The following is a 26,172-nucleotide window of genomic DNA, read 5'->3' as shown; positions in this document are numbered from 1 at the left end:
GTTATTAACAAAATAGATTTTATTTTTCTTCTTCTACATCCTCCTTAGTTTTCCTTCTATCTGATCAATTTCCTGCAGCTGAGTTGTCTCTTTTTCTAACAGACCCTTACTGAAAGTCAAATAAAATATCTCTGGGCCACATCTATTTAATTCAATAGCAGAGATGGTTTGTGCTGATTCCCTTCATCCAGAGAAGTTAACATCACTAAATCCGTAAGGCTCCACTAAAGTTGAGGTTATAGAAGAATCATCTTGATACTCTACCCAACCACTGAAGAGAGGGCTATTTTTAAAAGCCATATTTTATAGAACCATCTAGCTCTCATTTGAAAGAAAGCAGGTAGTAATATCCATCAGAACAAACGATACCCAATTCCAAGACAAATCATATGGGTTTTATTTCTAAATTAGTTTCTGATTCACACCCTGTGCTATGGAGGTACAAAATTGAGATGGTAAAAATACTTGCTCTTTTTCTACCTCTTTAAGAGGGTGTGGTGGGAAATGGCTTGAATAATATCCATAAGAGCTCTCAGCTTCTTGGGAGGATAAGTAAACACAATGAAGTAACTGTTTTTTTAATCTATAGGTGAATTATATGTCTTTCCTAAACACAAAGGATAACTTGGATAGACAAAAGGGACCAAAAGTAAGCTCATATCACTGCAGACAATATACTTCTGATAGGCACCCCACTCAGCTAACCTATATCCACAAAGGAAGTGAGAGGGTCATACTGCATAAAATAAGAGTCTCTCTCTCTCTCTCACACACACACACACACTTTTTACATTTTACCTTTTACCAGAGGAAGAGTCCGATAATCTTTCTAATTAGAAATAATTAATTCAGGTAAGGTTTTATCAGCCTTGCTTTATATCCCTAGTCCAACATTTTGTCAACATGGTTCTTGTTTTCTAATTAGTGGGATATGCACCTTTATCTCTCATTAGGCTGTAAAGTGAAGGGACTCACTATTCCTACTCCAAGAACTGGCCCTTGATATATTCTGAGTAAATGTTGGGGAGGAAAAACTAGACAGTGAACAAGTCCTTATGTGAAAAGAACAGTGATCCAGAGAGACTTAATCATAGTCCCAACACACTCACCTCTCTTGACAATCATCACACGGCATGGCAGAGTCTGACGTCACATGAGCGTGCGGGCGCCTCGACGCCTCCAACCACCCATCCTCTCATCACCCACATTCTGTACCTTATAATCAGCTCAGCGAGGTCACCAGGTTAGAATGTACTACTGTTTTCCTTGAAGTGAACCCAACTCTACTCTTTGTCTATTCCCATACTCCTCTTACTTGTTGGGTTTTAGCCAAACCAAACTGACCTTCCTCCCATGCTACAATTTACCAAATTCATGTCTACACTTAAGTCAAGGGGTCTCAAACTGAGAGTGGATATATATGTTCTGTGGGTCCAGGAAATTTTAAAAAATAATAATTTGCATTACTCCAAATGAGACAAGTATTCTCTCTAAGCATCACAATTTCCTGTTTTCTTCCATTGAATGTTTCACACGCTTAAGCCTTTAACCTAACTAACTTGAATGGTTTTCTTTGCCTAGAATAATTTCTTTCCCTGCTCTTTCACATGGCCAATATATTTCCTGAGCTTTCAAATAGAAATGATCATCAGAATTCCTGCTGAAGTTTATCTGTACTCTCCTCTGGTACTTATTTTCTATCTTGGTAAGATTTGTTTGTATGTGTCTCCTGTCTCATAATAAACTGGGAAGTTTGGGGGATAAGAATGTGCTCTTTGTTTATTTGTTAATTCCCCAGATTTTCTCAAGTATAGCAAGCATCAAATGTTAACTAGATGGCAGAACCACTGAGCTGCTTAATGCCTGAGAGCTACCCTTCATAAAGAGCGTGATGTGAATATTGCCACTGAACTTATACAGCGCAGCAATCGTTGCTGATGACTAAACTCTGGTCTGGTGTTCAATGTCTTTTCTATTTATCCCTCAGTAGGTATGATCATTTAGATCATTTATAATCTAGTTCATTAATTTCATATCTGTCTCTCCCACCAACTCTATATTATAGGTAGTGATATACTCAGCTCTTTTTTTTTTCAGCTCTTTTATTAAACTTGTGCCCATAGCAGAATATCCTGAACTTAGTAAATAATCAGTAATTTCTTGTTGAATTGACAAGAATACAAACCTGAAATTTTTGTCATTTTGCCAGGGAAAATATTCTTATGAACGATCTTCACAATTAGAAAACAAACTAGGTGTGCGATCTTGTTTAACAACATCTTACTGATAAAGACATGTAGCCAACCAGTTAATAAATATGTTTAATTACTTCTTCTAAAGTGTTACAGTCTGCCTTTTTATTTTTGAAATGATGTAACCCAGCAGAGCTTTCTACATGTTTTAAGATGAATCACAGCTAGAAATATCTATTTTAAAGTAAAGACTGACCTAGAAGTTTTTTCTCTGTCATTATGGCTGTGTCCCCTTGGGCAAGTCACTCTCCACTCAGAGCCTAAGTTTCCCCACCTATTAAAATACGTATGTTAAAACAATGGATTGCACCAGTGTTTCTCAAATAGCAGAATCAACTGGAGGGCTTATTGAAAGATTGTTGCCCTCTCTCTCCTAGTTTCTGATTTAGCACATCTGGAGTGGAACCCAAGAATTTGCATTTCTTAACAAGTTCTTAAGTAATGTTGATGCTGCTGGCCTGAGACCACACTGAGAACCACTGAATTAACATGTCTAGGAATCCCTGCAGCTCCGACTTCATTATCCCACTAAGATTTAAACCCAGGTATACCCAAAGTGTGTGCTCTTAACTAGTAGATGGGAAAAGGTAATATTTTACTATTTTAAGATTACTGAATGACAGCCAAATAACTGAAAAAATAATAATATTTAATAATTAAAGTGAAAATGTTTTCTTTGTATTCTATGAGACCTGCAGCTTTTAAAAGAAATATGCTTCAAAATTTTACTTTAACTTGAAGAAAACTCAACTCTATCTAGTTTCAAATGGGAAAGGATGGGCTAGACAGATTCTTACAGCATGCTAGCATATCTTCAAATATTACTTTCTTTTTATGGAAATACAAAAATACAAATCTAAGCAAATTTCATTTTTTTTCCTGCATCAGGAATTGCTCTACTTAAGATGAATAATTTCTGGTTTCCAGATTATCACGTTCTAAACAGTAACAGCAACAACCATCACCACTGAAAACTGACCACATGCAATGTATTGTGCTGACTGCTGTACATGTCTTCTCTCAATTCTCTAAACAGCTTTTCTATGGTCTGTCACCAACAGCATCATCTTCATTTTGCAGGTGGGGAAATCGAGGCTCAGAAACATACCAGAATCAGAAACATACCAAGATCATCCAAATAGTGAATGACAGAACTGGATTCAAATGCAGGCAGCCATCTACCTCCAGAGTCTGAGCTCTTCACGTATCTCTAATAGTAGATGTAGAGGCAGGTTTAGAAAAACCAGAAAACTGAGTCAGCCCTGACTCTCTCCCACAAACTTTACTGGAAATGTTGGAGGAGCCAGCAGTAATCAACTTGGATCTTAGTTTTCCCATCTATTAAAGGAAGGCTGGACTAGGAGTAGATCATGTCTATAGTTTCTAAGTTTAATATTCTAGATTGTTTCAGGCTTTATAGATTAAAACTATATTAAATAAACTGGTGACCAAAGGAAGGACAGGTGAATAATAGTATGAGTATTATTTCAAACAAATCAGATTCTCTTTAAGCCAGCATGCTAGGATTTCAACCTGATTGGTTTTTAAGAGGATGCAAGGTCAGAATCAGCTCCAGTGTTTCTGCTGAAATCTCTTTTTGTTTATCTGCCCTCTTCAACTTTGTCATTCTGAATGCATACACACTGAACACAGTGTCTTAAGTAACATTGCTGAGGTTACACCAAAGACAGGTGTTAGGGGAACTATTTCCCCCCTGGCTATCATTTCCAACTCTCCCTCCTCCAAAACCAAGGGAGGGGATAGCAGGAAAAGGGTTTCTTTTCAGATTAAACACAGCGACTGCAAACACCTTCCCCTAGGCAATAAATTCTCTGCCAGTGCGTGCTGCAGTTTACCCAAACACCAAAGCAAAAAGCAAACAGCCCCTTTTGTAAGGGAGGAGTTGTCACCTGTCAAGTGATGTTTGTGAATTTCTAGAGAAGAGAGAAAAAGAAAACCCTTTCCCTTATTTTATTAAGCAGACTGTTTGTTCAAGGTTTGAAATGCATACTTGGGTTTAAGGTAAAGTCCCTGGCTTGGCACTCTTGAACAAAGTGGTGCCTTCCGATTGGTTACACTGTACAAAGAAGAGAACAGAAAAACAGTCTCTTCTGGGGACACCTGAACTTAATCTAAATGGAGTGGATTTTGAGCCACCTCATAAGCAACATAAGTAACTGCAAACCCATCTTCCAAAAATTAGAGTGCTTTTGCTATACAGAATATATGTTCTTGTTTGTTTCATTTGTGTCCATAGAACTAATACATAAAAGCTTATATGGCACAAATTATGGTTGATGATTGTTTTAATGGTACTAGCCAAGGGGTAAGAATGCTAGGGATACTAAAAGCAAGGGTTAAGAAGTGCTGGATGGCAAAGGAGAAAATATGCCCAGTCCCGTGTTCTGCGCTAATCCTAAGGTAAAGCTTGGAAATATACTTTGTATATCCCTCTTTTACCATCTCTTTCCTCACATGTTTTGTATCCTAATTAGGTCTACACACCCTACACATAGACGCTCTATTCTCTAAGATGTCTTACTCATCTTCAGGCAAAAACTACTATCCCTTTTGCACTTAAAAATGTATCCAGAGGGATTATTTCATCTTCATTTGCAAATGACTGGAAACTCCTTTAGTCACTTAGACATATTTGCATTATTTAGAGAAGAGATTGTATAACCAAAATTGATTTCCACTTTATAGACACTTTTGCACAGTTCATGTGAGTGTAAATTGGAATAAAATAAAAACTCATGAAAAGAAATTTGATAATATGTATCCATAACACTGGTGTTCATACATTTTACTTAATAATTATACTTCTAAGCAGCTAACACAATAAGGGTTTTGTATGTACATATTCTTCTTTAGGTTTGATATAAATACACTATTATGTATAAAATAGATAGCTAGTGGGAACCTGCTGTACAGCACAGGGAGCTCAGCTCAGTACTCTGTGATGACCTAGATGGGTGGGATTGGGCGGGGTGTCCAAGAGGCAGGGAATGTATGTGGCTGGTTCCCTTTGTTGTGCAGCAGAGGCTAACACAACACTGTAGAGCAATTATACACCAAAAAAAAAAAATCTACGAGTAGAAAAACAGATAAATAAATCATTACATACCTATGTAGTGATATATAATACAGTGATTAATGTTGTTTTGAAGATTAGTGAATAAGAGAAAAATGTTCACCATAGAATGCAAAGAAAAAGAAGCAGGTTACAAAATTTATATATGACATGATCCAAATATGTCTTATAAAATCTATTTCTTCTAAGAAAACAACTGGAAAAAAACTAAAATTTTCATAATTATCATCATTAGGTAGGAATTCTATACACTTTTGATACTTACATCTAAAATTCTTTTTAATGAGTGTGCATTGCTTTAATAATCAGAGCAATTTGTATTTTATTATAAAATGTAATGCGTATTCACCTATTTCACAAGAGTTGTTATGAAAATCAGCATAGACAAGTAATAACAAAGATAATAATTTTTAATTGACTGTATATTTATATGCCAGGAACTTTGAATGAAAACAAATCAGGTAATGAAAAAAAAAATCACAGTCCTCGAGGTTGATGATAGATATTATGTCCATCCATACAAAAGAGGAAGGAGAGACTCATAGAGATTATCAAGTTCACAGAGCTAAAATTGGTAAAGACAGAATTCCAACTCTAGTATGTCTGACTATAAATCTCATGCTGTAATTCTAAAGTAAGTAATAAATTGTAAAGCCCTATATTAAATAGCAGGTAGTCAGTCATCAAAGTGAAAAAAAAAGTTGTTGATCAAATCTGCCTGCACTAAACTCTAGTGGTTTTCTGGAAGACCAGAAAAGGGGGAGGTGGAGATGGGAAGAAGCAAGAGACTTGGAAAGGAGCAAGGGAATGTATAGAAGTAACAAAAGGAGGACAGTAGTGGTGGTGAGGGTGGCTCTGGAAGCCTAAAGGAGATCAAAGTAGGACGTGAATAGAAGGAAAATGGAGAGCTTGATGTGAGTTCTTCATATTAGTGTCAGACTTAGAGTTGGGTAACATCGTGCGTTTCTGGTGCCTAAGAGACCAAGACACATAGAAAATTATTGCTATTTGTATGACATAGCCTTTCCACTTTTTGAGCCAAGGGAAGACATGCAGGAAGGAAGATTTAGAATGTTTGTGTGACTCAGGTAGCAATGCCATTACCCAGTCAGTCCCTTGTAACTTGACTGGAGTGGCTTACTTAAAAACACTTTTTTCACAGAGTATGTGCCATATATATACATATATACACATAATTCTATAATGCTAGAAAATATCTATAGATGTTCAAATTGAGTTATATGTGAGTCAATGTGTGTGTGTGTGCACGTGCGTGTGCATGTGTGTGCATGTGTGTATGTGCGTGTGTGTGCATGTGTGTGTGCATGCATGTGTGTGTGTGCATGTGCATGTGTGTGTAGAGATAGGGAGAGAGGAAAGAATGAGGGAGGCATGGAGGGAATGTTTATAACCTTTTGATCAATAAAAATTCAGCAAATTAAAGCTTTGACGTGGTTTATGATCCTGCTTAGAAAATACAAGCATCTCTTTTTCTTTGAAAAAAATTCATTCTGATGAACAAAAGGGTACGTGGAATTCCCTATTTTTTTCTGATAGTATCCAGTCAGAACTGTAACTTTGTTACAAAGGAAGAACAATATCAATGATAAATATCATGTTCAATAAAACAGACTATTCTCTTGAGTTCCTTAAAATGCTTTTGACAGTTGAGAGTAAAAATTTTACCACTGTCTGAGGTGACATTCAATGTACATAGATGTAATATATGTGACAACTACAACATCATGGGAAGGGTTATAATATCAATATTGTGGTAAGTTTTCTGCATTCCGTTTGAAGTGGTAAAATATTAATTCTCAATAGACTGTGAAAAATTATGAATATTTCAGTCTCTAGAGCAATCACTAAAAACTAATCAAAGAGATATAGCCAGAACCAAAACAGAACAATTAAAATCAAATACTAAAAATAGGTCAAATAATCTAAATGGCAGCAAAAAAAGGGAAACAGAAGAACAAAGGACAAAATAAGTTAAAAAATAAGTGTTAGGTCAAAAAATCCATATCAATAATTACATTAAATGTAAATGATGTAAATAAACCAATTGAAAGAGATTGTCAGAATGGATAAAAAATGATACAACTATTTACTCTTTAGAAGAAACTCAGTTCAAATATAATGATAAATACAGGTTAAAAGTAAAAGGATAGAGAAAAAAATTTACCATGCAAACATTAATCAAAAGAAAGTTAAAATGGCTATATTAATATAAATAAATACAAAGTAGACTTCAGAGCAAAGCACACTACCAAGAATAAAGACAAATATTATACAATGATAGAAAGAAGATGTAACAAACTTAAATGTGATGCACCTAAAAACAAAACTTTCAAAAACATGAAGCAATAACTGACAGATTTGAAAGGAGAGACAAATCCATAAGTAGAGTTGAAGACTTCAACACTCTTCTCTCAATAGAGAGAAGTAATTGAGTGCTAGCAATCAATAGAATTAGTAGACAGAAAATAAGCAAGAATATAGAAGAACTGCATAACATCATAAACCAACTGGATATAATCGACATTTATAGAACATTGCACCCAGAGAAAACAGAATACACAGTCTTCTCAAGTGCCCATGGAACATTCACCAAAATAAATGATATTTTGACTCATGAAACAAAGCATAACAAATTGAAAAAATTTGAAATTATGTTTTCTAATCATAATGAAATTAAAGTAGAAGTCAGTAATGGAGAGATAACAAAATATCTAAGCATTTGGATACTAAGCAACATGCTTGTAAATACACATAGGTCAAAGAAAAAATCTTAAGGGAAATTAGAAAATATTTTAAAGTGAACAAAAGTGAAAATGCAACATATCAAAATTTATGGGATGCAGCTATAGCAGTGTTTAATGGAAATTTTATAAATGTAAATACTAACATAAGAAGAGAAGAAAGATCTCAACTCAGGAATATAAACACTCTTCTTAAAAAAGAAGAGCAAAATAAACCCAAAGAAGCAGAAGAAAAGAAATAAAATAAGACCAGAAATAATGAAGATAAAAACAGAAAGACAATACAAAATAACTGTAAAATTCAAAAGCTGAACTGGGGCTTCCCTGGTGGCGCAGTGGTTGAGAATCTGCCTGCCAATGCAGGGGACATCGGTTTGAGCCCTGGTCTGGGAAGATCCCACATGCCGCGGAGCAACTGGGCCCGTGAGCCACAACTACTGAGCCTGCGCGTCTGGAGCCTGTGCTCCGCAACAAGAGAGGCCGCGATAGTGAGAGGCCCACGCACCGCAATGAAGAGTGGCCCCCACTTGCCGCAACTAGAGAAAGCCCTCGCACAGAAACGAAGACCCAACACAGCCATAAATAAATTAATTAATTAAAAAAAAAAAAAAAGCTGAACTGGTTCTTTGAAAGATCGATGCAACTGATAAATCTCTAGCAAGACCGACAGAGAAACAGAGGACACAAGTTACCAATATTAGAAATGAAACAGGAGGATATTACAGATCCCACAGACATTAAAAGGGTAACAAGGGACTACACCAAACAATTCGACATACATAAATTCAAAAACTTTTATAAATTTAACCAGTTCCCCAAAACCCACAATTTATAAAAACTTACCCAAGATTGAATAGATCATCTCAATAATCCTGTAACTATTAAAGACACTAAATTTATAATTAAAGAACTCCCCAGAAAGAAATATTCAGGCCCAGATGGTTTCACTAGCCAAGTCTACCAAACATTTAACAAGAAATAAGATCAATTCTACATAATCTTTATCAGAATATAAAGGATGCCTCACATAAAGCACAAATACAGAAATCACACTGAGGTTCATGAACAATAGGGTTGACAAGATGAAAAAGACCACACATCATAATTACTAATACCATCTCTCAATGGTGGGCTTAACCTTCATTTGCTTTAAACTGTAGTTTCCTCTCTATCACAGGCCAGAAACTTTTTTTTGGCCATGCTGCACAGCATGTGGGATATTAGTTCTCTGAGGGATCGAGCCCAAGACCCCAGCAGTGGAAGTGTGGAGTCTTAACCATTGGACCACCAGAGAAGTCCCCCAAAACTTTTAAGTCTATAGAATTCTATCTGGTCATATCATTTTGGATATTATAAACAATGCTGCAATGAAGCCTTCATTTCTGTATTTGTTTGTGTGTGTGTGTTCGTATGTATACTTATTTACATATTTTTGTTTTGTGGAAAAAATTTCTAAGAAGGGCACTTATAGACCAAAGGGTAAGTACATTTAACATTAAATAAATGAGAATGGGCAAACTGCCCGCCACATATACCAATTTATACTCCTACCAGAAGTAAAAAGATTGACTGTTTCCCAACACTCTCACCAGTACTGGATATTATCAATAATTTAAATCTTTGCTGATCAAATAGATGATAAATAATTTTACTGTTTCAATTCACAATTTTTTTATTATTAGAGAAGTTGAACATTTTATATATGTTAAACATCTGTGAATTACTTATACTCTTTGCCAAAGGGGGAGAGTCATCTTTCTCTTATTATTTTATTTTATTTTTTTTGGCTGGGCTGAGCAGCTTGCAGGATCTTAGGTCCCTGACAAAGGATTGAACTCACGCCCCCTGCAGTGGAAACATGGAGTCCTAACCACTGGATTGCCAGGGAATTCCCAGTTTTTAAGTGTTTAGTTTATTTGGGCAATTAAACCTTTGTCATGTGTTATAATTTTTTAAATTTATATTCTGTCTTTCTTTTCTATATAAATTTCCCCTTACCCAAAATTTTCAGTCTTATCTTTTAAAACTTGTGAACTTCACATTATAGTTTTTTAAATAAATTACTTTCATAATGGATACCTAAACTTGAACTACTCTTTGCTTTCCTCTTTTTGATCAATTTGACTCATATTTCAAAGCCTAAATGAAAAGCACCTTCTCTGTAACATATTGCCAGTTTTACTCAGGCACAATAAACCATTTATTTTTTATGTGCCTTAAAAAAATACATACATTTGAGTACTTTTCAAAAGTAATTTTATACACACTTGACTTTCTGCTATATTATGGTCTTCTCAAGGCTAGAGACCATGATTTGTTCATCTGTATCACAAAGAACATAGCATACAGGAAAGTAAATTATAAAGAATTGCCTGTGGCTAGATCTCGTCTATACAGTCCACTTGAAATCTTATATAATCTCGGGTCATAGAAGATACAGGGTATTATGCTAGATGCTGTGACCTGAGTCTTTCCAAATACAAAAACACTGTTTTTTGGTATGTACAGCTGAAGACCCTTCATTTATAACTGGATGCTACAATAATAATTTACAAAAATGGATGGTTTTAGATAATTACCACTAAAATCCCTAGGGAAAAACCCAATTCAACTAAATAGGGCTTCCTTCAAAGTACAAAGAATAAAGAAATACAAAAGTAAGTGTTATATAGTTTCCATCCACCATTCCAGGAAAACATTTAAGTGTTAATACCATCATCCGCCTCTTAAGGACATGACAGGCATGCTTAGACAGCTTATAAATAAGGCAAAGCTGAGATATAAAGTAATACATTAGACAACAGGATCAAGAAACAGTAAGGATCTTGGAAACATAGCCTAAATTATAACATTTTTTGAGAAATCTTGTTCACCTTCATTTGTTAATCCAATGTAGTTTATTCTTCAGTGACACTAAAATCATCCTAATGATGAAGGCACACACATTCTTTGCAATTCATGTTCCCTTTGTTCATAATCAGAGCAAAACATTAGGACTCCACTTCATGACTAGTTCTTAAGGTGAAGGTTGTTTCAAAAATCAATAAAAATGGGATGACATTCTCAATTTTAAGATTTTTGTCCTTAGTAATCTGACAAGTCATTTCATGTCCACAGATTCATATTTCTTGCATAGTGAAAGAATGCTTGGCAGGGATCCCAAATTTTTTTTATTATATGCAAGAGGAAGGTAATTTATGTGCAGAGATTTGGAACTATTTAGCTATTAACCTATACACAGAAAAGTGAAAATATGCTACCAAGTAATGGAAGAAAAGAACCTCATACCAGTTGCAGCAGATCTCAGTTTAGAAGGACTAGGAATCTCAGAGGTTCCTAGTTCTTATTTTCCAAACCAGAACACCAGTTATTACACCCTGAGCTAGTCCACTATTTTGCCATTCCTTTTGCTGAGGACTATCATTGTTATCTAGTCTCACCCATGTGGCCTCCTCACAGGGACATCTATGAGGATGTTGGAATGGTCCTAAGACAAGGGAAAACCCAGGATTCATATAGAATTATACTTTAACAGCAATGTCTCAGTTCTATGGAGATGAAACTCCAGACCAGCCACAGACAGGCAAGTTTATTTTTTAAGTTCAGTCTCACTCCACTTGTACACTCCTTTCAATGCAGTTATTCCCAAGTGACGTATTTTGTTTCCCCTACTGGCAAAACCCCATTTCATTTCGTTTTCCAGCTTTTCCTGAATCACTTCAATCCCTTGCTCCTTGCAAACATTTCTATCCTGCTCTTATTTCCTGATTTCTTGTTACCCTCAATCTGACATACAATTTCAAGTTCCAAGTTGCTAGTAAGAGATGGTAGAACTCTTTTCCATCATTCCTAGTTAGCAGTGGTGTCCTGTGCCTCTCCAGAGGAGGGAAAGGTGTGGTGACTCTCTAAGGTATGACTATCTCATGACGGAGGAGTGGAGGTTTACCCACACAGATGAACCTCAATTTCATAGAAAAAGAGGTACTCAAGAAGAAATAGAGGTCAAGTTCCTCTCAAATACAATACCTTAGAGAAAGATTGAGAAGAGAAAAGATTGTGCCCAGTAAGGTGGGCAAAATACTGACACTGCTGCTGACTACATATGTCAGCCTAGAAGAGTTTTTTAACCCCCTTTTTTTATTTATTAATTTACAAAACAAGGATAATAATTGTTACCTCACAAAGTTCCGGGAAAGATTAAATAAAATATCAGATGTGTTAATCATCATCCGATATTGAAGCCTAAGAAAGCCGTAGCTTCGAAAATTTGTAATTCAGACATCCAAGAGGAAAATTTAGATCAATTTCAAATTGAATACGCTCAGTTTCAATCAGGCCACTGCTCTTATGAGCATAAGTAAAAATCAATTCCAAAAGAATCAACATCAAGTGTATATATTCATAGCTGATGCTCAGGAAAAAATTTTGAACACCTATGAATAATCATCTTAAATATTTCTTAAATAATAACCTAAAAAAACACAAGGCAGTGCATTCTTAGCTAAACAAGATACTTATCACAAGAGCAATTATATCTGTGAACGTTCTTGGCTTTCTCTCCTTCATTCTTACCCTCTTCTAAGATCATTGTTTAACTTAGCTGACACTTTCTCAGATACTCCACTAGGTTTTCTCCAAAGATTCCTTTAGCTATTTTGTAAAAGCACCAAAATGAACTTTAAATGACTGAAGTTTTAGAACTCAAATGGCAAATCAGGGTACTCTCAAGCAGAACTGGGGAAACAATGGAGATAAAGAAAAAGCATAACACTTTTTCTACTGACCCACTATAATCAAAAGGGAAGGAATACACAAGGAGGACAGGACACGAAGTTTTGCTGCTGTGAATGTTGAAGCAGAGAATGGTCCCCTGATTGGTGATATTCTAGAGCTGTGCTACCCAATACACTACCAACAAGCCACATGAAACAATTTAAATTTAAATTAACTAAAGTTACAGTTAAGTCCCTCATTTGCACTAGCCACATTTCAGGTGTCCAAAGGAGCCATGTGGCTAGTGGCTACTGTGTTGAACAATAGGAATATAGGACATTTCCACTGTTGAAAAAAAAATTCTTTTGAATAGGGCTGTTTTAAAGAGAACATTTTGACTTTTTAGATAACTCCCAAGTCTCATTTCTTATGACTTCAAATTCCTGGACTTCCCTGGTGGTCCAGTGGTTAAGACTCTGTGCTCCCAATCCAGGGGTTCCGGGTTCAATCCCTGGTCAGGGAGCTAAGATCCCACATACCACAGCTAAGCCCGCGCGCCGCAACTACTGAGCCCGCTTGTTCTAGAGCCCGTGCGCCACAACTAGAAAAACCTGTGAGCCACAACGAAGAGCCCGCAAGCTGCAACGAAGACCCAGTGCAGCCAAAATAAATAAATAAATTAATTAATTAATTTTAAAAAATTCCTGAGGTCCTACTATGGACCAAACATGGTAACAAATACTGGGCATGACAAAATATGGTTCCTGTCCCCTTTAGAGACAGAGAAAGAAACAACTATAATATTGTGTCATAAGTAATATGATTAAAAATATACCTAGGTTTCTTCAGATGAATAGTCTCTAATTTAGACTGGTAGAGAACAATGATATGGAATCTTTTTCTAGAGAAGGTAAGGCAAGCATGGTGTTGAGGGATGGATAGGGATTGGCTAGACAGGAGAAAAAAATGAGATGTTCTCAAGGAGAAAATGTCTAATAAAACAAAGAAGAAACAACATGGAACATTAAGAAACCACATGTTTCAGTATGTGAAAAGATAATAATAGGAACTGTAAATAAAAAAGCTTGATTCTGCATTTTAAACTAAATAACTTGGTTTGCTTTTATGAGAAACAGAAAATCCCTGCCTGGAGAGACTATAAAAAGATAGGTAGCACCAGCCTAGGCAAACCTGTTAGCTTAAGAGGTGATATTATTAAATGAATTGGGGACATCCTAATTTCTAAGTCACTGTCAAATCAGAATTTACATATTTATAAATATTTATATTTAATTATCACACATCCCAAGGCCTTGAATTATCTGTCCCTTGGATTTATCTGTCAGTTTCCTTCTACTAGCTCAAGGATAATTGAGACTAGTATCCATATTAAGAGGGAAGGGGTCAATGAAGAAATGTATTTTTCACTTATCAATTTGGTGACAAAATATCAGTGTATTTGAAAAGTTACAATTTTCTATTTTTGGTTGTTTCCTGTCCTCTTCCCCCACTTCCCCGTCTCCCAGTATTAAAAAGTACAATCTATATTAAAGGGTATATAGTGAGAATTCCAGGAAAATCTTACATCCAACCAGAGAGGCAAGGCATACCAAAACATCTTTCATCTGTACCATCTTTCAAATAAAGTAATTTGGTAACCACCCCTCCCCCCAAAAAAGAAAGTCATGGCACTTTATAAAGTGCTCTCTGTAATCACATCAGCAGACACTCCATGACACCCCACCCTCTTTCTAGCTCCTTTCGTTTCCATTTTTCTACAAATTTTTATTTGTTTTTTATAGAAAACGCAATAGGGCTTGTGTGGTGAATGAATGATTAAAAAAAAAGAAAAGAAAACCCACCAGTTAGCATGATGGACTGCACAAATACAAGAAATTTCATCTAAACGCCTCAGAAAAATGTTCAACTATCCTTAACCCGTACACTCCTTAGCTGCCTGGGAGGTGTGTGCATGTAAGATTTTGCCACTTTATAGAGGAAAAACTGAGGTCTAAGGTCATGAGGGACTCAGTGGTAAAGCCAAAAAAAGAGCCTATTTTATATATTAGTTAGCTTCTTTCCTCTTACTCCATTACTTGAATCTGTGTGTTTGCGTAGAATTTACCTCATCCTCCGTCATTAAAGAAGGATAATTCTATGAGAGAGGCAGTTTGCCATAGTGGAAAGTACTTTGTATACAATTCAGATCTTGGCTTTGGTTCTGACTGTCTCCACCAGCTGTAAAACACTGGGCTGGCACCATCTGCTCTAAGTTGGGATAGACATGAGGAGCAATTTAGATAAAGAATGCAAGGAATTATCTCCAACCCCCTTCCCCATACCAGTGGAAACGTATGCATCATGAAAAGTTGAGGCAGACCCAGATCCCACACATCCTAATTATTTTTCTGCTCACCACATTGACTAGCTTTCCAATGGCCTTGTCCATTCACAGCCACCTGCCTTTTCATGTGCCATGAAAGAGACGGGTATAACAGAGGTGTGGATAGCATGGCCCACAGATTTAAAGGGGAAGCCCATGCCACTCACCCACATGGGGTCACTGAGTTCTGAGTCTTGCATGCGAATACAGTCCATGCTAATCTCGATCTTGTTTGTTGCACCATTTTCTGATGGTTCATCCACAAAGTTCAAGTCAATGGGCTGAACTGAACAGATGGGCCTACCGTAAAGGAAAACAAAAGTGTGTTAAGTGTGGAAAGGGACTAAAACACACTCATTCAGTCGGTAACAATGAGCTCTATTTGCTTTAAACTTGGCAAGGCTTGTTGATTGGAGTCAAAAAGCCTAGGATTGAATCCTGGCTCAACCAATTACCAGATGTGAAATCTCTGGCATTCCAAATCTAAGCCCTATTTGTAAAATGGGAGTCATGATCCTTGCCTTCATCAAAGAACTGCTAGGTGGAACACAGAATAGAAGGAAAGTATCAGGGATATACCCTAAACTTCTGGATCCCCAATGCTCTGATATTGTTTCATCTTTCCCTTAATTTACTCACATATCCAAACCTGATCTTAAGAAGGAGATCTTTTCCTAGCAAGGCATACAGACCAACAAAATTTAGTGTTTTACTTTCTCAGAGGGTATTTGCAACGTAACAGTAAATGAGAGTCTTTAAGCCAAAGGAACAAATTTGAGTATCAGAGAGTCATTGGGGAAGTTATTTTGGGTTAGGTAGGAGAGGCTTCTGATCCTTGAAAATTTTACCACCTTAGAACAATAATGATCTTTTGGTGCTGGAAACTGAATAAATCTCCACTGAATTTTGAACACAGAGATACTATTGCAGAGAATAATTTTTTCCCAACAACATTAACTGATTTTTATTGATTCTAGAAACATGACCTAGTAAGCAATACTTTGACCATCCACAATTACCTGTTTATAATAGTTCAACAGTTTTTTGCTTATCTGATACTTACTGTTCCAGAAAATCCCAGATGTGCTGGAAAACCTCTGGACTGAGGAATTCGCTTGTCTGTGTGCTCTGGGACATAGTAGATCGGTAATAACTTTCTTTCCAAGAGAAATGGGCTGGGGTTTCTACGAACCTTAAAAGGACAAAAATGAAACTAGGATTATAGTTTCTGTACTTATAATACTGGATATTAAAATTAAAGCATAGTCAATCAAAAAAATCAAGTGAATCTTCAAAATCATGCAGGGATACACAGCAAATTTTACAAGTTACACAAGTGGTGTTTCTTTAGGCAGTGGCAAGGATCCCATTTTGCCATAAAATCAGGTAATCAAGTCTTCTATCAAAGCTCTTCATTCTTAAATAATAATGTTGTTACACTCTGCACCTCCACTATCCATCTACGTTCTGCCGATTTCAAAAAGAAAATAAACATTCTCTCATTAAGTCTGACAGCGAGTCTGACCTATTATTAAATCCATTTCATAAATGTCTCAACTGATTATCTGACCGTTCAGCCTCCGGCAGGTAAAAAGTAAAATCAGAAAAGGAAAATGAGTTCAGAAAACTTAAATTTTACCCTCAGATACAGAAGAGATACAATGTATATAAACTTAGTTTGTAAACTGTAAAAGGGTTGTGTAGATAATGGTGTTGTTATCACTATTAACAATATTAATGTTAAAGTGTGAATAATAATAAAAAAAACAAGATAAAAAAAAATTTCACCCTCAGCATAATCACCCCCCTCATAACTACCATCTTAGCATCAGGCCCAGGGACAATAAACTCAAACCTCTAGATCCAGATTTTTTTTTTTTAATCACCTGTTACATATCTTAATGTGTGTGGGGGTGGTTTTTAACCAGAGCCATGTCAGACCAAGGGCTAAGCAAACATCTGAATAGATTGCAAATGAAAGGTATTTCTGTTTGTTTCATTTTGTTGTAGGGTCCTCAAGTTTGCCTTCACTTAAAATAAAAAATTAACCTTGCTCCCTATACATGTGAAGGAAAACATCAGCTTTCTCAGGTGATGTCTTCTCCAAATCTGCATTTTATCTGCATATCTCATCTTAGTATGTGATTCATTGTGATTATCAGTAGACTAATTTTACTCCAGGATGAAATTAACTAAGCTCTTAACCATTACTGTTAGTATTATAGAGAGTTAAATAAATAGTGTACTAGGATAGTCAATCACCTTAAATTTGCAAATGAATGATCTGGTCTAGTTACATAATAGAAGATAATAGCATTGGATTTATTGTTGATGATTTTCAAGCTATATGGAGATGCACACTCATTTACTAAAGTCAGATGTATAGAGAACATCTATTATTTGCCAGGAAGATAATGGGCACTGGAGATAAAAAGTGAATAAGACTATGTCACCCTCTAGAAGGTCCTGGTAGAGAAGGTAAAGGAGGAAAACAAATCTCTAATAAATGTATTAAAAATGTGCATACTATTATAAAAGCACAATAATGAAATATATCATCTCATCTGATGGATCAAGGAAAGAGCCCTAAATAATGAGAAGAAATCAGTCAGGCCAGATAAGGACTAATGGTGCAGAGTGAGCAGTCTACGGCACTGTTAGCATAGTGTAAAAATTTGGGGCAGAGAATGCCAGGAGATAAAGCTGGAGACGGAAGTAGAAACTTATGTGATATGTTTTTTAAAAAGCTTAAATATTTCAATACTCCTAGTGAGTATTGAATAATTTTTTGTAAGATATTTTAAATGAACTTTCTATTTTGAAATAATTGTAGATTCACATGCAGTTGTAATAAAAAATATAGAGATTATCCATGTCCCAGTTATTCAGTTTTCCCCAATGGGAAGTAACATCTTGCAAAATTATCATATAATATTAGAACCAGAATATTAACATTGATATAACCTACTGATATTTTTTAGAAATTCCCAGGTTTACTGTACTTCACTATGTGTGTGTCTATGTGTGAGTGATTTCTATATAATTTTTTATCACATATGTAGGTTAGCATATCCATCCCTACAGTATTAAAGGATTTGAAGCATTAGATTGAAATGGAATATGTCTTACATTGATAAATCCAGAAGTTGTATAGAGGAAGGATTTATAGCTTATTGGTTTATGGGCAAAGTTATTTAGGAGGTTGTTGCACAAGTCCAGCTAAGACAATAGGATGATAGAAGTGGGGATGGAAAAGACAGAGAAAATTTTAATTATTAGTGAAAAGGTTAAGTCAGATACTGTTTATGTTACTGACAGAAGAAGAAGGAAGAGTAGAGTCAAGGATGACTTTAAGTGTCCAGCTTTCTTGGACTGAGTGGTTGATGATTCCACTAACTAAATCAGTAAACACGGAAGATCCAGCTTGGAAAGAAAGGAGAGATGATGAGATCCATCTTAGCATGTTAAGTTTGAAGGACCAATGGGATATACAAAAAGTGAAGCAGACAGTTGAATGAACTTTAAACTCTGGGGAGAGAAATGGGCTAGAAGTTTAGAAACAGAAATCCTCATCATAGGGTGAAAATAAATCTGTGAGAGTGAATACAATGACCTTTGTAGAGCAGGTGCAATAAGGAGTGAGAAAGTTAACCTTGTGGAGTTGGAAACAAGAGTGGGCTATCAGAGTTTATGAAGTCCCTGATGGGCACATCTAGAAAATCTGTCTATAATTAGAAGAGCATCTGAAATCCAATATCTTTAAATTGAAAGGGTAAATTAATTTTCTTCGTTTCTTTTTTGGAGTTGGAACCCAGACATGGTTTATACACTCCCAACTAGTGAGTAGAAAGGAAATAAAATTTCATAGATCTAATACTGACTGATAGTTAAGAAGATTTCTCCCATAGATGGCACTTTTGAATATGTTTGATTTACATTATAATTTTTCTTCAAATAAAATAGGAGAAGGAAGTGGGGAGAATAAAAGCAAAAACAATTCCTAACCAGTGACAAAAATGGAGGTGAACAAATATATGAATTATTCAAACTCCAAAAAGTAAACAAACTGTCACATGGATTGTCATGTACATGGACCCATAAGCATGTCCCTAATATCCAAAGACCTTAACACTATGACTTGTAGCCTGACAGCCAGGTGAGCACTAGAAGGTGAACTCAGCAACATGATGTAGATTCTCAGTAATAGTGATGTTCAGTATGTGACATTCAATACAAAAAAGGAGAATTTTTTCTTAAAGTTGGCAGAAACATAGGTGTAGTTTCTAAGAGATTGACAGTTAACATAACCTAGATCTTAAGTAAAAGACAGTATGGGGCTGATTCAAAAAGAAAGAAGGATCTTAGATGGAAGTTAGACACTGTCACTTTCCTCTAAAGCAAAAGAGAGAAAAATACTGTTGGCTCCATAGTCACTTAGTATTTCTACTTCTTTCACTATTTCTACATGGAAGTTCTGGTTTCTTTTTGTGCTTACTCTACTATTCCTTTGTTTCATATTTTCCCTCTAGTTTCTCTTTGACTTCTAAAAGACCTTCCCTGTATCTCTGATGTCACCACTAACCAGCTCCAACACCTTGGAAATGCCCCTCAGCTCTGTGAGCTTCAGTTTCCTTGAATGTGACATAAGGATCATCATCTCTGCTTCACTGCCTTTCAAATGCCCACCCAATCCTCAGTGCTCTCCTGCCCACAATGTATTTCCTGGTTGCTTATTTGAAATATAATCTTTTTTCTTTAAATTTTCTTGGCCTCTTGTTGGATCTAGTCAACGCTAGCTTTTTGCTTGTGTAACAATTATTATAGAGGATTTTAAGTAATTCAGGGCTAAGCCTATATCTCCCATCTTTGCATTTCTTGCAGTTTGATAGTTCCTTGAGGTTAGAGTGGAAGGAACATGGGTTTTGGAGTGATACAGACTTGGATTCAAATCTCAGGTTACCGTTGGCATTCTATGAGGCCATTCCCAAGTTATTTAACGTATTTGTACCTTACTTTTTTCAACTATGCTTCCTTCATAGGGTGGTTGAAAGCCTTACTTGAAAGGTTTACTTATAGAAAATGTATTATACATTTTCACGTTTACACAATCAATACATTGGTTCTATTAGGTCAAATACTATATAATTTGCATCCAGGTAATACTTACTGAATTGAGCTAATTAAATAGTGTATTTGAAAAGTCTGCTAAACTTGCAAAAGTGTCACACAGAAGTAATTACATTAAACCAGAATTATCCCTCATTTAAATCCAGTTCAAACCTTTCATCCTGTATCTGTGTCCTTGGACCAAAACAATGCCCTCATCACCTCTCAGTTTCTCCTAGATCACCTTTGTCTCAGGCTTGCTACATTAAACTGGGCAACTTCCTCCCCCAGGGCCTCAAGAATCAAGAGGGCTTTATAACAAAAGATGGGGGTGGGCTGTGGGATAGATTGGTGGTTATCAAATTGTGTTTCATGAAACCCTAGGTGCCTCGGTGTATTCACCATATGTAAAGAAATGGCCATACTGGTAGATCTCCTCTCTCCTTAACACCATGAAGTTTGTCTTTTGCCTGTCTTACGTGTATTAGGGCTCTGAGCAAGATTTCATTTGAAGAAAGGGTTCTGTTTAAAAAAAAAAATCAGTGGTCTAGCCTTGAGGATCTTCAAGGTCTCTTCTTTGCAAACCCATTATTGATTTCTATTTCTGAATAAATATGTACAACATTTTTGAGAGAAAGGAAGGAAAGTGATCAGTTGGTGTCATAGGGCAGGAAGAATGAGGTTAAGTCCTACCTATCTTCCAACATTTTGCCTTTGGGTGAATCTCAGTATCAATTCACTCATAGAACAATCACTCTGTTCAAGTGGTTTTATTAAACCAGCTGCCTAGCACAGGGAGATCAGCTCAGTGCTTTGTGACCACCTAGAAGGGTGGGAGGGAGACGCAAGAGGGAGGAGATATGGGGATATATGTATATGTATAGCTGATTCACTTTGTTATAAAGCAGAAACTAACACACCTTTGTAAAGCAATTATACTCCAATAAAGATGTTAAAAAAAAAAAGTCACACCCAAAGACAGCAAGCCTTAAGTCTTTTTTTTTTTTTTCTTTTCAGCTTGTTTTTCCTGGAAAAGAAAGAGGAAGGAAGGAAGGAAGGAAGGAAGGGAGCGAGGGAGGGAGGGAGGGAGAGAGAAAGAAAAGAAAAGAAAAGAAAGAAAGAAAGGTCCTACTCTGTAGAAATAACCTGAAAACACCAAGGGGTATCTGAAAACAGCCTGTATTCCCTCTCACTTTTCCTGTTCTTACCTAAAAGTCATCACTGGAGTCTGTCTAACATTTAGGTTCTTTCAGCTCTCCTGAAAAATCTCCAAATCTCTAAAATTTCAAGTTCAAAACAACCTTAGTGTTATAGATGGATTTTAGAATGAATACATATCAAAGACCATCCAGCGCAGTTTTTCATATATATATGAAAATACATATATATATATAATAAATACATCATATATTATATGTATTTATATAATATATGGAAAAGCTGAAATCTGAAATCAGTTCATTCTGCTATATTATACTCAACATCGGTCTTTATTCACAGTCCAGTAAGAATAAATTTATGCATCAGATGTTAATTCTCATCATGAATTACCCAACTCAGTCTCTTGCAGCAGTTCCCATTAATTTTCTGAATATTTAAAACCTCCTTAGTTCCCTTTAGATCATCCAAACTTAAAGTTATAAAACTAGGAAATTTACTTGATTCTAGACAAACATCCCCTAATTCACTTAACGAAATAAAACAGCAGTTAGTAGTGATGCAGATGAGAAGAACATGGGCTGTTCCTAGATTTCCTGACTCAAAGGTCTCCTTGACTGGGTGTCAGTTGTTCTGCTAGAGAGAGAATCTGGCACCAGAAATCTCCATGAGAACAGACCTGGAGGGGCCGCCTCACCAACTGCTCTCACAGTTGGGAAGATGGGGTCACACATGAATTTAAATCTTTGAGGACCTCATAGAATGTCAATGTTGGCTGTGATCTTAGAGTTTGTCTAGTCTTGCTCCCTTATTTCATAAGGAAACTGAGGTCTAGACCTGAAGAACTTACCCTAGGATCCACTGTTGTGCTGGAGTATTGGCTAATGAAAGCAGACTGCTAAATTTTCTGGAATTTTCCTAGCTAGTTGTTAAACACAATTATTATTATAATTTATTATAAAATATTAAATTTAAATAATTTAGAAAAACAAAGATAATAATTACTCAAAACTGATCCCTTCCTAATTATTTTACCATTTTCTCTGTTCCTGAAATACATTTAAAAAAATAATGTAATGAAATTGCTCAGATTTTTAAAAAATTATAAAATTTTCTGTAAAAATTTGTTGCTGCCCTTCTTTAATACTGTATCTCAAGTAAAAGTTTATGTGCAAATGATTCAACAATATATATATTGAGTATCTATTATGTAGGGAATGAATGAGACATTACTTTTTTGAAAGTTTTTCATGGTTTAGTGTTGGAAATAAAACACCTTCAATGTTTGTCTAATTTTTACCTTTTGTGCTCCAACTCCTAATTTCCCACTGGATTAAGGCCTTCCTAAGGACAGGAAAGCCAGAATAGGTCATTCATTTTGGCTTGTGTTCTACTTGCTTAGTGATTGGCAGGAAAGAACTACCATTGGTTGTGCCAGGATTTCACTTCATAGGCCCTGCTTTTCCAGTTTACATATGACCATCTTTAGGCTCAGAGAGGATAAGGAAGTTGTTCAAGGTCACTCAGCTAGTGGTAGAGCTGGAATTTAAATTTAGGATTGTATAACTTCAAAGCTCATTTTTAAATAAATTACATATATGACTTCTAATTTTCATTCACAATATGAAGTTTTTTTTCACAGAATTTTTCCTTTCTATAAGAGAACAAAATAGCCTACTAATTCTGTTTCATCACAATAATTATCCTTGGCACTCAAAATAAGCAAGAAATGGTGTGGAAAAATTAGTACTAATCCGTGAGTGATATTATAGAATATCTGGCCTTTCTGCAGATTTTCCATCTTGCCAGGAGTAGCTGACAAATGTAGTGTAAGAAAAGACAGCTGAGGTCTCTGTTGCCCACCATGGGGACTAGAGTACTTGGATACTCTGGGAATGTCCCCAGTTCTCAGATAAATGTTGTTAAAAACTCTGAACATGGGGAAAGAGGGAGGAGGGATAAATTGGGAGATTGGGATTGACATATACACACTACTATATATAAAATAGATAACTAATAAGAACCTACTGTATAGCACAGGAAACTCTACTCAGTACTCTGTAATGACCTACATGGCAAAAGAATCTAAAAAAGAGTGGATATATATCTATGTATAACTGATTCACTTTGCTGTACAGCAGAAACTAACACAACATTGTAAATCAACTATACTCCAATAAAAATTAATTAAAAAAATGTCTGAACATGGCTTCTCATTCTTTCTTCCAACCTTACTTCCATCCATCCATCCAATCTATCAACCCATCAAATTATGTCTTAAGTTTGTATTACCAACCTCTCGATCTTTTCCAGAGCAAGTCTTCTGGTTGGTCTCAACAGCATTCTAAATTACACAATTTCTTTTATATTTTTAGTTCAGAAACATTCCCATATTTTCAGTTTACTGTGCTATTATTATCATTATCATTATTAATTATCATGTTTAATTTTAAGGATGCTGAAGAGCACCTAGAGGTCTTTTAGTGAACTGCCTCTTTATTGTACCCAGCAGTGCCCAAGAGCCCTGGAGGAGTAAATTTATTCAAATACTTGAGATGAATCCACCTTCAGGAGGTCACTCACATAATCTAAATCAGGCCCATTAAGAACTTTTTTTGTGTTGCATGGAAATCTTTTCTTTTCAAATTCATGTTGAAAAATGATTGGTCTCTTCCTTCTCTATTCACCCCAAAGTCAAGCCTATATCCCAGCTTCACTTTTGGCAAACAAAATTTAAATGAGTAAGGAGAAAGTGGGGAGGGGGGTAATTTAGGAGTTTGAGATTAACATATACACACTACTAAATATAAAACAGATAACTAACAAGGACCTCCTGTATAGCACAGAGAACTCTACTCAATATCTTGCATTATTCTATAAGTGAAAAGACTCTGAAAAAGAATATACTATATATATATCTGAATCATTTTGCAGTGCACCTGAAACACAATATTGTAGATCAATTAAAAAAAAAAGAAAAAAAACCTAACAAAAAAAATTCAATGGGTAAATTGCATTTAGAGCATATCTTATGCTTTAACATTTTTGATTTGTCACAATTTGAACAACAAAGTAACATAACCAAGGAATTCCTTTTTATATCATATTACTGAACTGATAAACTTAATTCTTAAGAAACTCTCTTTTGTATTTTTCAACATTCATTTTTTCTCCTTTCTACCATAGTTAATTAACCACCCTTTCATCTTCAGAAGACTTTTCTCTTCTCATCGCTACCTGTCTGAAGACCTGATTGCCTACAGCTTGTTTTCCTTATAATTCTTTACTGAGCACCCCAGGCCCCAAATTCTCTCATCAAAGTCTGTATATCTAGTGTCAATCACCAGTTTTTAATTCTGAGGTGATTTTTTCCTCTCTTAAGTACCACATCCTCTAAGATGCATATTTTGTGCCCCACTCTTTGTCCTAAGCATTTGCTGCCTTAAAGGTAAGATTTCTCTGACTTACAGCCCCCTTCTCTCACACTCCCAATTCCCACTGAACCTTCTTCCTGCCTTCATTTCTTTTGTCAGAATTCTCTCCTAACCTATGTATGATCATCTGTCTAGACAAACAGCATTTTCATCAGGTTACGCTTCCCTAACTCAGAATTTATAGTCTCTCATCTTTGTGCCCTGAACAAAACCTAATCAGACTTTGCCCCTCATCTCCTTTATTCCTTTGGCCTGACCCCCTTTTGCAAATCATTCATCCAGCTGTATCCTACATGTTAGTTTTCAGCCAGGAGCCTTTTCAAATTACAACCTCTTATACTCCACTATATCCCCCAAGCTTTATTATTTACATTTGCCAACACCCAGTACAAAACTCAGCTCAGAAGGGCTACTGCAATAGACTGAATGTCTGTGCCCATCCCAAAATTCATATGTTGAAACTTAATCCCCAATGTGATGGTATTTGGAGGTGGGGTCATTGAGAGGTGATTAGGTAATGATGGTAGAGTCGTCGTGAATGGGATAAGTATTCTTATAAAAGGGGCTCCAGAGACTTCTCCTGCCCCTTTCACCATGTTAATTTTCAGAGGCATGACAGCCATCTATGATCTAGGAAGTGAGACCTCATCAGACACTGAATCTGCTGGTGCCTTGATCTTGGACTTCCCAGCTTCCAGAACTGTGAGAAATAAATGTCTGTTGTTGATAAGCCACTCAGTTGGTGGTATTTTGTTTTAGCAGCCCAAATGGATTCATAGAGCTACAATTTTTTGTTTTTTATTTGGATTCATTTCCTCAATTTGGCGCTCTTTTTTTTGTCCTTAGTCAATTCTATTGTAATTTACTCATGTTGAAATGGTATTGCCCCAACTAACAAGTGAGGAAGTGGAAGTCAAGAATGATATTTTTAATTTCCTGGTTCTTACAACAACAACAACAGAATAGGAAAGGACTTTACTTCTCAGCATGTATACTTTATAAATGAGGACTCACGGGGATTTTATTGATAGTCCCATAGGAAGTCCATAGGGCTTTAGTGCTAAGCCCCAGCCTTCCTGGATCCCACTGCAATGCTCCACAGAAAGAAAGTGTACATTTAAAATTTTTCACCAGCTGAGCTGTCTCTCTAAATCCATGAACTTAAAAAAATGTTATTGTCATACATCACTCTCCTATAATAAATTTATCACTGAATACTCTGATCAATTCAACCTGAAATCTGGCATCTGGTAGAAGATCATGATAAGGG

General features: G+C 35.9%; 1 protein-coding gene across 6 annotated transcripts in view; it reads right to left on the bottom strand.

Moving 5' to 3' along the window:
* Positions 1-26,172, bottom strand: part of TP63 (tumor protein p63) — a 222,300-nt gene that overhangs the window by 122,740 nt on the left and 73,388 nt on the right. For all 6 annotated transcript variants that reach the window (XM_028162102.2, XM_007195218.3, XM_007195219.2 and 3 more), the window contains 2 exons: positions 16,268-16,396; positions 15,372-15,504 (listed from right to left, as the gene is read on the bottom strand). In XM_028162102.2, coding sequence (XP_028017903.1) covers positions 15,372-15,504; positions 16,268-16,396 — 262 coding nt within the window. The remainder of the gene's footprint in view (positions 1-15,371; positions 15,505-16,267; positions 16,397-26,172) is intronic.

The sequence above is a fragment of the Balaenoptera acutorostrata genome, chromosome 4, assembly GCF_949987535.1.
Source record: "Balaenoptera acutorostrata chromosome 4, mBalAcu1.1, whole genome shotgun sequence".
Taxonomy (NCBI): Eukaryota; Metazoa; Chordata; class Mammalia; order Artiodactyla; family Balaenopteridae; genus Balaenoptera; species Balaenoptera acutorostrata.
This window is presented reverse-complemented; position numbering and strand designations above follow the sequence as displayed.